We start from the raw sequence: 16168 nt of genomic DNA on the forward strand, positions 1-16168 counted from the left end.
GTAATAGAAAAGGGGTCCCTTAAGGTTGGAAACTATGGAGTTAGAGCCCAGATAATCTTATTCCCACTTTAATTTGCACCAATGTGGTTTTGTTTTTAAGCGTATGTTGTTGAATTCAGTGTTATATGTTTTACGTTTGTCTTTTGTTTTTTCCTCATCGGACCATGTTAGAGGCGCTCTTATTGTGAAAAAAACAGTTCAACATTTTGTGAAATACAAATATTTCCGTTAACACTCGGAATTATGTGAGAAGAGCGAAAACAAATTCTATAAAATCCCCACCAGGCTAGCAAAGGGGACCCTGCTTTCAATTTCACTTTTGAGGTATTTCCCAAATTGTCTAACATCTTAACCTTGGATTTATCTGTAAACAAATCAAAACATATAAATAACTAGTAAATGCTTTATTACCTCTTAATAAGTAAGTTATTAACCCTTTATAAACGGTGGTTTATTAGAAAGTGGTTCTGGCAAAGGGTTAGGTTCAGATGGTGTTTACTCAGAGTTGACCTCAGTTCACTGATGTTTTTCTGTTCCAGTAGTGTGACTCTGCTGCTCTATTCCTGACACGCTCTGCCATCAAAATAACTGGCCCTGTGATAAGGAGTCCTGTCTTCCTGCTCTCACTACATAGTGGAGAGTGAAATTTTTATTTTAAAAATTACTTGGAAATTGGAGAAATGTATCTAATGTAGTAAAAGTGATTAGTTCCTCAAATCTCAGTCAGGGAATTGGAAGTATGAGTAATGGGAGTTCTTAGGAAAGGAGATAAGCAGACTGTGCTTCCTGACGAATTCCTCCACAAAGATCCCGCCCCTTTAAAGTAGTCCTGCTACACTTTGAACTGCTGTTTACGTGTGGAGATTTGTAGACTGATATATATGAAGCTTTTTATCTGTCTGTTTTTTTGTGGATTTTGTCTGTGGTTCCTTTAATGCAGCGGGTCATTATAGTTGACTCAGGGTCATGAGTATCAGTCATCCTCTGCTGACAGCACCGGAATTTCCCAAAAGCCCCAGTGATCTAACAAGTTTCAATTTCACTTATTCTTTCTCATAATGAGCCTGACTGGAAACACGGCAGTACCTCATTCAGAGCCAGTCCTCCACAGAGACTTTTGAAAGGGAGTGGACCTTTTTTGGAGCGAGTTGTTTTTACTTTTAATTTCAGTCGCAGACTCTCTGTACCCTCGGGCTCAAACAGTTCATTACCAGGCTGCTCGGACCGACTGGAAACATGTCTACCTGTTACATATTTTTGGTTGTTTCTTTGCTGAACATCCTGAACAACTCCCATGTGAACGCCAATGGTTGCGGTAAGTATTCTTTATGTGCTGCGGTCGGAAATGGCATCATTAGTTCGCCTTTGATATCGGTGTATGCTCCGTTATAGAGCAGAAATGATCACTTTTATCATTCATGGTGCGCTTTACATAGACATCATATCAAATTCAGATTAGTGGTTTGTTTTGTTTTTATTATGATTAATGTTGTCTTGTTTGTCAGGGTGAAATTTGCTCCCGTTACAAGCTTCAGATTGAATTCATTTCTCCTCTTTTCATATGTTCTTTTGATTTTGAATGATTTGTTGTTTAAAAGTTTTTCTTTCGTTATTGTGCACTATAGTATAGTATTGTATTATAATCTATGTTAATATATAGTGTGTGTATATACTAATTTATAGTGTATGGATACTGAACATTGTAAGGCATACAAGGCAGGGCAGACCATTTTAGTCAGTCTGGCAACATATATCCAGTATATTCTAAAAAAATATAAATACATAATGCATAAACAAAGACTGTTATAAGATACAGTATATAGCACTAATATAAGTTTGATTTCCTGAATGACATTGTGTGTGAGACTTTTAGATGCTTTAATGGCTTATTGATAATTTTACACAAAGCTTTTTAAAATCACAACCTTTTATTGTCTTACAGATGAAAACTGTGCAGAAAAACCCGTATTCAGTCCGTCCAGACTGGTGGTCAAGTTTGGTGACCCATCCTCTACCATGTGCACCGTCTGTGAGCAATGCACAACCGCATTTGGTTTGGAAAAATCTCTGGGAGAAAACACAGAAAATGGAACCACAATTACATGGCAGGCTGACAGTGTGACTGAATGGGATTTACCTCTCTTGTGTTACTATGAAAAGTATATTAATGATCCTAATCAGGAATTTGACCAGTGTTGTACCCCGCTGCCTGTAACTGTCTACAGTAAGTAAACTTTGTGTTGAGTGAAATACTGTTGCTATGATGGTTTAATAATTTCTAATCTAAAGTTAAGCAGTTGTTTCCAGCCTTAATCTTACTGTGTGTCTCTCTGTTTGTCTCCACAGAGCCTCCAGATAATGTGTCCATCAGCTTTGTTAATCACACTGGGCCGATGTATGAGGGCCGTCAGTACAGTCTGCAGTGTACGGTACAGGACGTTGCTCCTGTTGAAAACCTCACTGTGACCTTCTACAAAGGACAGACAGTACTGGGTCAACTACAGTCCAACAACACTACAGAGAAGAAACCAGTGACTGAGATCTTCACTTTAAAGATCAGCCCCAGTAAATACGACGATGGACTCCAGTACTGGTGTGAAGCCAAGCTAGAACTGGGACCAGAAGGACCACAGCCCCCTCCAGTGGTGAAGTCACAGAACATCACTGCTACTGTGTACTGTGAGTCTGGCAACAACACTGACCCACTCTGACACCTTTGGTTATTATTGTGGCCTCTTTGGCTGTGCTACAATCACATAGTATTTTGATATGTTACTTACAGCTTCTCTAATCAATATTTTTATATTAGCAATAGATCACATGACTGATCCATTGCTAATCCATATTCATACTTGATCCACTTAGCACCTGTAGACAAGCTGACTGTATATGCTTATTGATGTCCTTACAGAAACAGTCAGTGGCTCTATAGATTGGTTCGTCTATCACTTTGGTCCACACTGAATATCTGGATATTACTGGATGGATTGATTGGATGCTCTCAGGATGCATTGTAATAGCTTTGGTGATCCATAAAAAGTTAGCTAGCACCATCATGTGGTCAAAATTTAATTTAAATATGAAATCCCAACTGTGCCAAAACTGTGCCAGACAGCTCTCTGAAAGTGAGTTGGAAGGGAGTGGAGACCCGACGTCCTATCACTGAGAGTAATATAGCCTAACTGTAACTTTTCCCAGTTACAGTATGTAATGAGGCTTGGGAAGTAATGGATTACATGTAACAGGATACCCCAAAAAAACTTTACTTTGACTTCAGTAGATGAAAGTTACATTTAGTAAGAATGGAGATTATTAGCAGGGTTACAATTTCACAACACACTTAAAAATAAAGAAGGATTCACATGAGCAGTGAACACGTATTACAGCTCTTCACAAGTCTCACAATACCACAGCAACCACAGATTCCTCATGGTCTCTAGTGGAAAAAAATGCTGTCTCTGAGTGGAAACTAGACCATTATATTGTCTTTAAAGCAGAAAAGGGAACAACATCACAAGTTCTGCTTTCGTAGTAGGCCACTGCCTAAATTCACTGAAGTTTAAAAATACACTGAGTGGAGGAAACATTTTTTATCCTTAAAAGGTTACATTGTCCTGTTGTCTTACACAGTATGTACACATCTTATTGATATCTGTTTTCTCTGTGGTGTGGAGGTAATCCAAAAATAACAGAAAGTAAACAAGTTATGTTACTTGTTTCTATGTTACTCCATTTTGATTTTTGGATTTAAGTTACTGACTGCATTTTTTAATTAGTAATTTTATCAGATTACATTTTTAGAATAACCCTCCCAACCCTGTATAATCTAATACAGCAAAATTATTTTTATGTTTTGTATATAAAACATCAATCTGCAAAGTAACTAGTGGATTAAAAGGTCCAATATTTTTCTCTGAAATGAGTAGAATTACATAGTAGCAGAAAGTGAAAGTAAAATACAATAGGCGGTCAGTGACAGAAATTAGGTACTTTCCACTGTATTGTATATGAGCATCAATGAATGAACTGTGTAAATTTCATAATAATCCCCACAGTTGTTTTACTGTAGTGACGTGTTGTATTTCTTTCTCACTCAATCATACAGATAAGCCTCAGCTCCAGGTGTCATCACCTCCAGAGCTGATCACTGTCTTAGAAGGAGACTCTCTGAAACTGGATTGCTCCGCGGTGGGAAACCCCAGTCCCTCGTACTCCTGGACGCGCCCACCAAACAGCCAGCCCCCCCACACCGACAGCGTTCTCATTATCAACTCTACAACTTCTGAGGACGAAGGACTGTACATCTGCTATGTCTCCAACAAGGAGGGAGATTTCACTGTGAGGTTCAACGTGAATGTCAACGGTGAGTTTTTAATTTTTTCAGGGGAATAAATACATATGACATCAGGAAGCAGGTACATACTGACTGTTGATGTGGTTCTCATGTTGCTTTTTTCTTTTACCCATACCCCTCTCCCAACCCTCTGCAGTCAGCTACATTGTATACTTTATCGTGCTGGGAGTAATAATTGCTGCTGTGATCGTCATCATCATGGTACTCTTATACATCCATTACCACAGAAAGTACAGAATGGGACAGTACAACCTGAAGGACGTTTTCCGTCTTCACGCAAGACACTCTGCCGTGCCCATTACAGAGTGAGTCTATGGGAATACGCATGAACTGTGTACAGACAGTCTGAACTCTAAGAGTTGAAATAATGAGGTTCCCCTCTGACTCAAGTTTGACAACTAAACAACATTTCTATTTTGAGACTGTGTTGAATCTCTCTCTCCTTCATTTCCTGTTATCTCTACTGATGCTATCTATTGACATAAAAGACCCAGAATAATATCAGTCACGTCAAGTTTCAACTGCTGTATTTACCCTAAACCCAGCTGCTGTAGAAACAACGAGAAGTCTCTGTATCTGAACTTTAAAACACATACCTACACACAGTATGGTGTCTAAAAGGTTTGAGGCCACAGATTGACGTGTAATACTGTTTAAGTGGGAGATGTATACAGTCAGATTATTTCAGTACTACAGAAGATGAACTACTCTGCCCTTGATCCTTCGTAGTTAAGGAACATTGATGACACACAATGTGTTTTTAATGGTTTTGCAGTGGTGGAAAAACCTTAGGGCCCACTTCAGTTTGGTAATGGTATTTTTGTGGTACAGTTTATGTGTAATGAATCAGATTACTATGAAATAATTGCCATGCTGACACCTGCAGTCTTCAGGGCCTGTGAGGGTCTGGAGTCCTAAGGCAGTTTTACGTGGTTGGTAAAGTAGCCTCGAGTTGTATCGAGTTATTGTTAATTAGTTATTGAAATATGTAGAATATCACCAACCTTATACTCGAAATGATGATTCAAGGGCTTTCATGTCTTGTTCGTCAGACTTCCCTTAATCGATATGTACATTGAAATACAGAGGACAATTTACTCCACTGTAACATCTGCAGTCTACATTATCATCATTCAGAAAATATCTGAAAAGGTTTCTAATAAGCAAAGCTTTATAACAGAATTTATATAAATTTTGTATTTCTGCGTAGTCTTTAAACTTCGATAAATGATGCAAACTTTATTTTTCTTTTTGTAAGACTTGATATTTTTATCTGGGATATAATTCTATTTGTCTATTTTATATATATATTTATATAAAAAAGGAAACAATTTTATATTTTGTCATTTGCTAAGGAAATTTGAAACAAAATTCATGTGAATAAGTGAAAACTATAATGTAGTGCTGATTTAGTCCTGAAACATGTTGTGTTAATGTTCTTTAGGCCAACGTGCTGTTTTACGGTTTCTCTTTCTCTTTGTATTCTGAAAAAAATTACTTTATTTAGACATGTGTTGTATATAAATTCTCACATTGAACTTCACAGATGAGTGTGTTCAGAAGAGATAAGTGTTCAACCATTGAAAGCTTCTGCCTCACCTCGTTAACCCACAGCTATTGATAGAGCAGCAGCTACTGTGTGTATGTATTTGTTACATTTTGTCCATCTACGTGTGAACTGGTGTGTGTGTGTGTGTGTGTGTGTGTGTGTGTGTGTGTGTGTGTGTGCGCGCACTGTGTTGATGTGCTGGCTGAATGAAAATGAAAAAGAGGAAGTCAGTACAAAAAGTGTATAAGAATGAATGTCACACTGAAACTTTTAGAAAGTATGGACTTTGACTGTGTTTATTTTTGAAATGTGAATAAATTATAACATAATTTACATAAGAAGTCTTTTTCATTGATACTTTATTGCATTTTAAAGTAGTTGCAAATACAAGTAAAACAACATACTTTCCTTTAACAGTAAAGCAATGGAGACTTTGTTAAAACCCCATGATACTGATGAACCAGTATGTGCTACATGTACATTATCTGCTGTGTATTTCCTAATTATGGTGACTTAAAGTATTACAGTCACAGATTGGCCTCACAAGTTAAAAATTGTCAGACACGCACTCAACAGCGTGACAAAATAGCAGCCTACCATAAACCCCAAAAGTAGTTGCAACTGGAAGTAATTATATATTTCCTGTTTATGAGATGCTTGATTGCCGAAGTTTTTTGATCCTTGTGGCTAGAGATTTAGTTAAGGGTGGAGCAGACTAAATATATCCTAGAAATGTTGCACTCCTGTTCTTTTTCCTCCCTTCCTGTAAAACTATCCGCTTCCAGGAAGAAACTTGGAGAAGAGCAGAGGAGAGGAGGGGCATGTTAAACTTCATATTGGATCATCAATAACAGATAAAGTATTGATGAAGTAGCCCTGTCATAACTTGATTACACCCATCCCCACATTATGTTATCTGCACTGTTATCTGTTCCTGTAGGATACACAGAATGTCAGTCCATGGATGGATTACTGTATGCATGGTGTAAATTGATTCCAGTGAGACCTGAATTAAAGCAGGCCCCTCCTTCACATTCTAGTTTCCTACACTAATGAAGATAGAAAATCTACAACTTAAAGGGAAAACCTTAAAAAACTTCCAGAGGAAACACCTGTATCCTGAGATTCTTGCTCAGTGTCACCGGTCACACAGCTCCAGTTCCAGTTCACAGTGCTTATGGTGACACAGGTTAATGCTTGCCATTGCGTAAGTGAAAACTTCTGAAAGTATGTGATAAAACATGTGATTTAATCATACCCTTGTTGTCCTTTGCATATACACTCAGTTAAAAATCTCTTAGGAGGCCTTCACAAGCTCAGAACAACATACAGGCTGGCAGAATAGTGAAAGAGTGGGACAAATAAACTGACATAATGACAAAGTGAATTATATGTATGATAAAGTGTGACAATCCATTAAAAACTGAATATACAGTGTTATTTACCACCCATTATCCTCTCTTTTTGGATTACAGTTTGCTGCCGCAGTCAGGTGAGCTATCAGGGAGCCCCTCTACAGCTTTTATCAGACACGCAGTTGCTCATTTTGCAGCTGTTTTATTAAACTTTAAGGAAAGTATGAGCATATAATAGACAAAACACAGCACAGCACAGGAAGACGACCTTTAACACAAACACATGAAAATAAATCAACAACCTAGGACTAACTGAAATTAGATGGAAAGGTATGTTTATATTATGCCACATATTGTGTACAAGCAGAAACAAATGATCTATCTCGTCAATCATATGTTTTGGGTTCTCAAGTTTGAATTCAATTCAGTTCACTTAAAAGGGGCTTTATTGGCACAGAAAACAGAAGTTTACATTGCCAAAGCAAGTGTGATTAGTAGGTAAAAAGCTTATAATAATGATAATAACTGAGAAAATTCAAAGTAAACTTGTAGTTAAAAAGCACAAATACAAATGTTATATATAGGCTATATAAATAATCTCCTTCCAATACTAAAATACTTTATATCAAAAGACATTTTAACAAAATTATTCATTCGTTGTAAAGAATGAGGCATAAAAAAATATATATCCACAACTATCATATATTGCTATTTTTAAAAAATAAATAAAAAATACAGTTAGTTTGTGTGTAATAAATAAATAAATAAACAAATAAATAAATAAATAAAAATAAAGCACCCGGGCACGCGCTTCTTGATGATAGGATTGCAGGCGCGCGGAGCTGCCGTTAGAGCTGCCGTTAGAAAGGGGATTTCAGTAAACGGCTTGTGGCTGCCTCCTCCGCTAAGAGGATTGAAAACTACCAGTTTCTGTCTCGTTTGAACAACCCCGCAGTTTCTTTCTACTGTAGCGGGTAAAAAAAACTGAGAACTCAAGGAGAGGACAGAGGAGAGAGGACAGAGGAGAGAGGAGAGCAGGCACAGCCGGAAGATGAGCACCGGAGCGGGCATCGACTACAGCGTCTGGGATCACGTCTATGTGTCGGACGATGAAGATGTGGTCTGTCCGTACGTCGACACGCCGAGCTTGTTCAGAATGAGACACCGGGTCAGCAGTGAAACTTGTAGTAGCCGTGAAGTTTGGAGTCGTATACCTGGGTTAGTTTTTACCTGTAGACGTGATTTTGTAAGTAACAGACCGACAACGACGGCCAACAGGTGTTACGGAGAAATCAGTGACCCGTTAGATTCAGTGACGCTAAATCAGTTTAGTTCCCTACCGTGTTCCCTTAAAGGACCCCCCCCCCTTTTTTTTTTAATCAATGTGTAAACTGATGACTCCTGACTACATTACCTCTTTTATGGATATTTAATAATATATTCAATGAGAGTGAAGGCTCTGTGAATATAGCTCCAAAGAATAGACTTTAAATAAGAGCCTACACTTTAAAAGTTTGATTTAGTTTTCTTAACAGAAATGAACAAAATGCGGATTATTTATTATTTATTAAGTTTTCTTGCCCAGCCTAAAATCAAGAAGGCCTTTGCGACCCCGTAGCGCAAGACCTTTTAAAAAAACAAGTTATACAGGGCTTTTACAAGAAGAAGAAAATAAAAAAGAGGGAGATGTAAAAGGCAGAATACATTATATGAAAACATAAAAGGTGTAAAATCGAGAGAAAGAGGACTAAGAGGACAACTAAGTGCTCTTTTTGTGGCCATATCTGACAGCCATCAACATTTAAGGCAGCAGATGACGAAATACAGTATGTGACATATACGTGCAATGTAAGTGATAAAATTGGCCTGTTGATTTTAGATGACACATATATTTTGAATGGCGTTTGTACATCGGCCGACAAGTAAAAAGTTCTGTTTTCAGGTAGAGTGTAAAAAGCGCAGTCTTGACCTTTGGAAGAATAGTTGAAAAACATGATAAGCTTCTTTCCAGAGCTTATAAGCCACATTGCACATATCCTGACTAGCCTTTTCCAGGGCTTTCCACTGAATGTCACTGACAACATTATCTCAAAGGGGAGTAACTGAGTCACCGTTACAGTTTATGTGGCAACTCCTCCTGTCAGTACACATCAAGGTCACGACAGGCCAACTTGAACAACCCATATCAAAACGTTTGTTATACATTTTAGGTAGAAAAATAATATCAATATTGGTATCCGTGTGAAAAGTAAAGTATTAGTCTCTTGAACTAACAGCATTCACATAGTTACTGCACATCACTTTATCGGCTTGTGACGCCTTAAGATGTCTGTTTGGGAACTGTTGTCAGCGGTTGTGGTTCCTAACCCAGTGGTTGGCATGACATCCTAACTTGACATCCTTGCTAACTTTATTGGTCAAGCGAGCTCAGTTTGTATGGCTTCTGTCTAACTAAGGAGCTGCCTAGCTGTCACATGACGAGTAAAAGTAGCTACAAGGAGCCTTTTATTGTGTGTTGACTGTGGCCGCCCCTGTGGAAAAAAGCCGTAGTTTTTCTACCACCTTTTTTCATAAATGGGAATCCCCTTGTAGTATATTTAATTAAGTAAAATATCTAGTCTCCCATGTCTATATTCATTCCAGTATTTCTCAAATCTGATACGTTGGGAATCAAAGCTCGCTACCGAGATGTGGGAATGTTGATGTAACACCAGTGGCTGATATGTGTTAAATGTCATGGGCTGGTACACTGGAGCATTATGGTTCTGTATCATCGCTCATCATCATCAGCCAGTGAATGCAGCAATGTGGCCACGTATGTTTTTCTTTAGTAAAAGATAACCAACTGCCCCCTTTAATGATTCATTGCCAACCAACGGACATAAAAGTATGATTAATAGTTCCCCAAATCCTTCTATCCTGCGTCAGGCACTGATTTGTTATGTTTATAAATAAATCATAGTCCAAACATTGCAAAATGTAGCTCTTGGGTAATTATATCTCTTTTATGTGTTTTATTCTTTCTGTCATACAATCATTTGATTTTAATATAAAGTTTTCTTCTAATATAACTTATTGAGAATCTCCCTATGTGATCCTCCTTTCAGTGGTGCATCCTCTCCTCAGCTCCCACTATCTGTGTCTTTATCTTTCTGCTTTTTAAAAAAAAAGAAATATCTTAACTCTGATCCACTCTAACCTGCCACAACAGGCCCGGCTGGAGAGAATGGCTGAGTTTCAGCAGAGAGGGGAAGACCTGGAGAGTAACTTAGCTGAATGCAAGAGGCTATTAGAGGAAGCCCAGGGCCAACTTAAGGAGCTGGAAGAAGGAAGAAAGGAGAAGGAGGAGGATGAAGAGAGAGAGGCCGAGCTGAAGAAAGTCCAGGCCCAGGTGAGAAAACTGAAGAAGGATGAAAAGTCGTTTGAGAAAATGATCAAAGAGCACCGTTGGGAAGAAAAGAAACTTCCCTGGAATGTAGACAACATCAGTAAAGAAGGCTTCAGCAAGGTAAAGCACGGCATCAAGGTCAAAGGATTTGCTAGATTTAGCGCGTCTTGTCAGTGTCCTGATTTATCTGTTTTTCTTTATCTTGTTTTCTAGAGTGTAGTCAACGTCAAGCCTGTTTCAACGGAGGAAACGGAGGAGGAAAAGGTGGAGAAGCATACGGCCTTTGTGATGAAATATGCAAAGGAAATCAAATACTTTGGTATGCTGTAGTGTGATGTAAACCTGAGCATGTTTGTTGTCATTTGTTCCCTGCTCACATTGTCCCTTTCTTTCGAATGTACCTCTCCCTGCTGCTCTGTTTGTATCCCTGACCCTGCTCGGCCCTACAGACACTCACTTTTCCCATTAGGTGGATTAGTGTTGTTAAAACCTCTTTATTTTAATCTGTCCCAACTGTTCAATATACATATGATGGTAGCTACTGTAGCAGTTGGTTAGTATGTATATATTGTACATACTCATACTTGAGTCCACTATATACTGTAGGATCAAACACTAGACACTGTATAGTGAATAGTCTATCATTTTGAGCCCAAGCATATATGTATAAAATGGAAACCTCAGGGTTCAAGAATGTATTCGTTTATTTTTGTGTCATATGGTAAAGTCGTGTTTTGTTCAGTATAATTACGAGAAACGCAAATGAGGTGTTCATGACTTTGTGAGTCTACTAGCTACAAATAAACAGGTTTTAAAGAGGTACTAAAGCAATTTAATATCACACCATTAATATCCATCATATTGGGGCAGATCTAGATAAATAATAAATATTGTTGTGGCAAAGCATTGAATATGAATATTTAAAGGTGGCATTACAAATCAATACATTGTTTTATTTCCAGATCTTCAGACATTTTTCCATTGATCTTAATCTAAAATGTGGCCATAACAGATCATTACATTTGTTTCAGTTTTTTAACACATTTTTAAATTTGACAGAATTTCTTTTGACACCAAACTCGGGTGGCAGCTGTGGTGGCCAGGCATTTTTTTTTTTAAGGGATGACAGCTGTTACCTTGTGCCACCTCTCTAGACTCAGAAGAGACCGATTAAGAAACAAAAAAGAAATCTCTGATTCAAAGCAGCAGAAGAGACATCCTGACTTTCAGTCCCTAGTTTTAGTAAACCTAAAAAAATACACAAAATCACCATTCTCGAAAAGGGTATATAGCTACGTCTATTTTTATTGTCACTCACTAAGAAACTTTCTAATGACTTAAGTAACTTGAACACAAAACATATTTGACTGCCCGGATTTGAATGTGTTTCCAGGTATGTTGCGACGCTGGGACGACAGTCAGAAGTATCTGTCAGACAATCCACATCTGGTGTGCGACGAGACGGCTAATTACCTTGTTGTCATCTGTATTGACTTTGAGATAGATGAGGTGAGTGCTGTGAGAAAAGTCTGTATGGGTTAAAAAAAAAGAACCCAACTAATTCTGCCAGGTAAAGCTTGTGAATTCTCCATGTGCTCGTAGAAACACGCACTGATGGAGCAGGTGGCCCACCAGGCTATCGTCATGCAGTTCATCTTGGATTCGGCTCGGACGCTTAAGGTCGACCCGAGAGGCTGCTTCAGACAATTCTTTTCAAAGATCAAGGTCTGTAATGTGTGTTTTTTTTGCTCTCCTGCATCTTTTTCTGTGTAGAAAGTTATTTTTGTTGGTTTATTTGTGGCCAATTACGTGTTTTTTTTGTGCTCCATGTCAGACTGCAGACAAGCCGTACCAAGACGCGTTCGACCGTGAGCTGGAGTTGCTGAAGGAGCGGATCCGCAGCTGTGCGCAGACTCGTATGGAGAGCGCTATGAAAGAGCTAGAGGAAGAAGAGAGGCAGAAGAGACTGGGCCCAGGCGGCTTAGACCCTGTAGAGGTCTACGAATCCTTGCCAAAGGTAAACCATTCACACACACATATGTAAGCATACACAAAGTATTTCAGGGAGACTTTGTTTGTTTACATGTGGAACTAAAATAAAACATCATAATAATAATAATTAATCATTTAAAAGTAGGTAACATGGAAACTGATGAAGGCTGATGAAGGATGAAAAGTAACAACATGGAGTAACATTAATGAAAAGTAACACACTGGTGGTAAACAAGAACTTTGGACTCTACTTGAGATAACTAAATGTTGGTTCCTCCATTTTTATGCTTAATTTACTAGGAGACACAAACAATTTACAAAGACTTTCATGCTGTCCTGATCCAAGCTCTATTAAACTGTCTGATTTTAAAAGGAGTTTGGTGATTGTTTTCCTCTATGATAAAGGAATATGTGTTACTAATCACTGTAGTTGTCAATAGTTGTAACATAAATAGGATTTACATACTAATACCTGGGTGTTTTGTCATTGATGTATTAAAGACATTAGATGTATTCACAACCACAGCAGATGTCATTCAGGTTAGGAGTCAACTTTTCTTCCCCAGCTGTCTTTGTGACAACTTATCTGTTTCAGTACAGCGATTCACTAATATAATATTTTTTTTTTCTGTTGTCAGAATGATTATGTAAGCTATTTCAATAAATAACCCTCCCTCAACGTAAAGTATGATCACTAAGAATTCAGGTCAGCGAGATTTAATGTAGCCAGCAACTTAAAAAAAAAAGGGTGTTTTCCCCTCCACATCCCTGGAGGCTGTGAGAGAAAACAGCCGGCCTGTTGGTGTGTCTCCCATTTCAACTCGTTTACACAACACATCAATGACCACCTTGTTTTGCTGTACAGGCTGAAGCTGCAAGCCAGAAAAGACAATACTGCGGATCAACCCAAACAATCTAGCATTAACCACTTGGCTCCATGTTATTGCAGTATTGTTTTATAGTGTGCATGATGTAATGGACTGTTGTTTATACTAAGCAGAAGAATGGATTTGAGATCCATGCCAGTCTATTTAATCCACTATCAACATTATGTTCTAGGCACACATCCTGTAAATGGCTCCTGGCATGAGCTATTTAAAAATAACTTTTTAATTTGTGCGAGAGACTGAGCTTTTTCACATATTTAAGGGCGGGAAAAGTGCGTTGTTTGTAGATTTTGAAGTCAGTGTTTGCGCAGTTTATTGATTTGAACGTTGTTGCCTTTCGGATAATCAGAGAAGTCAATACACAGCTCAGCAGAATGGACTCCACCAGTCAGGCATGAGCTCTCTGAGCAAGGTAAATAGCATTATCTACTTTCCTTGAGCTTTCACAAGAGCTTAAAGTTCTTGGAAAAAAATCTATTGAATAGTCCAAAGTTAATATGACGTATGTAATGAAATATTTAAAATTATAGACACTGCTGTCCATGGTGCATGTTAAAGTGATCATATGCTGACATGATGTTTTAATGACAGTGAAGGTGTTTTTTATTTCTCCTTTGCTCAGTCAGATTCAGTGTTAATAAACCTGTAAGGTTCGCTGTACCACATTAGAACTCTGGCACTTTTGTTTCATAGGACCTACAGAAGAGTTTTGACGAGAAGAACATTCAGATGCTGCAGGAAGCTATCAACAAACTGGACCCTGAGGTGAGTGTGTTTGTAACTGAACCTAAAATAATCAATAAAAGTAAGTTAATGGGAACTCGAGGATTGCAACAAAATCCCACTTAAATATATCTGTTTGTTTCTTTCTACAGGAAGGAAAATACTACCTTAGAATGTGTATTGACTCTGGACTGTGGGTCCCTGATTCCGAAGAAGACAAAGATGATGATGAAGATGAAGATGAAGAAGATGCAGAAAAAGATTAATAGGAGAATGTATAATGGCATCAGTTGATCTGATTCTCCATTTTGACTCACAGTGTGAAACATATTTTATGAGCATATGGACTAAACCATAATGTAAAAGCACTTTTACAGTCTATCTATTTTATGCCTCAATCAGTTCATTTAATAATGAGAAATGTCATTACAATCAGCTGATTTGATATAAAATCACCTATTTTAATCCTGTGTATTAATCACGAAAGAAAGGTGATTGCAGTTTTAAACTCTCAATATACTCTCAACAGTTACTGAGTACATATTGTTGTATGTCATTACAGTTGGCTGCTGTGTGATATAGGTCTTCCTTCTCTGCACACATTTTTGAGTGAAGACAGCAGCTTGAAAGATCAGTTGAGAAAACGGCTATTTTAACACACCTTGTAAAAGTACTAAACAGCAGCACAGGTGCCACGGACGTCACCTAACCATCTGTGTAACACAGCTACAGACTGGATGAGAGGCAGTTGCCAAAATATGATTCTGATTGGCTCTCACTTTTGAATTATTACTCTCAAAAACATCTAAAGAAAAAAAAGGTTTACTACAGGATTTACAGATCAAACTTATCTGCCTGCCCAACTGCATCTCTGTTGTCCTGCTGCGATCAACAGCGCCACCTGTAGTGTGCTTGGGCACACAACCTATAAACGACCTCAGAGCCCTGCATAGTGAACACAGATCCATCAAGTTACTTCACTTATTATGTTTGTGCTGGTGAAATTTAAAGTCCACCGCCTGAGTAACTTATAATCAATATCAACTGATATTGATTTGCTTTAAATTAAATGGAGAATTCTGCTCAACATTCAAACATTCAGAGTCTAGTTTGTGTCCAGTTGATAGTTGTTGCTACTATTTGGTGGACAACATAACAAAAACCTTACAAATGTCCTACATAAATATGAATTAGGTGAACTTTGATAAAGTTTGGTATTTGTTGAGACTGTCAGAGGTGTTGATTTCACTAGAAAAAGTATTATATTACATTTTCTGTTGTATTTAGGGTGTATCCTTGGCATGGTGGGAACTAGAGGGAGGCTGATAAGCATATATATGTCAGCTGATAGGTTACAATAAATTGCAGTATAAAATACATAAATACATATTTGAGAATATTTAGAAACTGTTCATGTAAAACATGTAGCTGATACATTAAAATCAGGTAAATATCAATATTGGTAATTTTGATAGTAGGAACTCCAGGCATCTCAAAGTAAACTATGATGACAAATTGATGCATAAAGTGTTTTAAGTTGCAACTGATTTTGATTAATTTACTGATTAAGAAGAAAGTTTGCAGTGATATAAAACAGAAAAGCAGTAACATATTTGAGAGGCAGAAACTAGAGAATGTTATTTGCATGAAAAATTAAATGATTAATCGAATATCAAAATAAATAAATCTTAATCGGTTAGTAGGGGAATTGTTTCAGCTCTAACACTGATGTAAAGATGAGTTTGAAGAGTCAAATAGTTGCTGCTTTGTAATGAAAGTTGTCACAATGTGTGTTTTTGTGTGCATAAGTTTTATTTCATGTTTACCTTTTGAAGTTGTGAGACTGTTTTTAAGTTGTTTTGTTGGCTCGAACTTGTACAATAAATCAGACTTAATTTATTTGTGTTTGATTTATTAACT

At 37.7% G+C, this 16168-nt stretch overlaps 2 protein-coding genes across 4 annotated transcripts; both read left to right on the top strand.

The window, feature by feature from the left end:
* The first annotated feature begins 850 nt into the window (after positions 1-850).
* Positions 851-6244, top strand: LOC127355592 (vascular cell adhesion protein 1-like). The gene is made up of 5 exons (XM_051386644.1): positions 851-1315; positions 1943-2224; positions 2347-2679; positions 4106-4363; positions 4491-6244. Exons 1-5 carry the CDS (start codon positions 1237-1239, stop codon positions 4661-4663), a joined length of 1125 nt encoding a protein of 374 aa, XP_051242604.1. The 5' UTR covers positions 851-1236; the 3' UTR covers positions 4664-6244.
* Positions 6245-8087: 1843 nt separating this feature from the next.
* cdc37 (cell division cycle 37 homolog (S. cerevisiae)) lies at positions 8088-16147 on the top strand. 3 transcript variants are annotated; one of them, XM_051386639.1, is made up of 8 exons: positions 8088-8504; positions 10470-10766; positions 10860-10965; positions 12040-12155; positions 12249-12371; positions 12481-12663; positions 14219-14290; positions 14401-16147. In XM_051386639.1, exons 1-8 carry the CDS (start codon positions 8310-8312, stop codon positions 14512-14514), a joined length of 1206 nt encoding a protein of 401 aa, XP_051242599.1. In that variant the 5' UTR covers positions 8088-8309; the 3' UTR covers positions 14515-16147. The 3 variants fall into 3 exon arrangements, with proteins under 3 accessions (XP_051242599.1, XP_051242600.1, XP_051242601.1); XM_051386640.1 differs by having other exon boundaries at positions 8089-8426; XM_051386641.1 differs by having other exon boundaries at positions 8327-8476.
* Positions 16148-16168: the final 21 nt, after the last annotated feature.

Source organism: Dicentrarchus labrax, unplaced genomic scaffold, assembly GCF_905237075.1.
Source record: "Dicentrarchus labrax unplaced genomic scaffold, dlabrax2021, whole genome shotgun sequence".
NCBI lineage: Eukaryota > Metazoa > Chordata > Actinopteri > Moronidae > Dicentrarchus > Dicentrarchus labrax.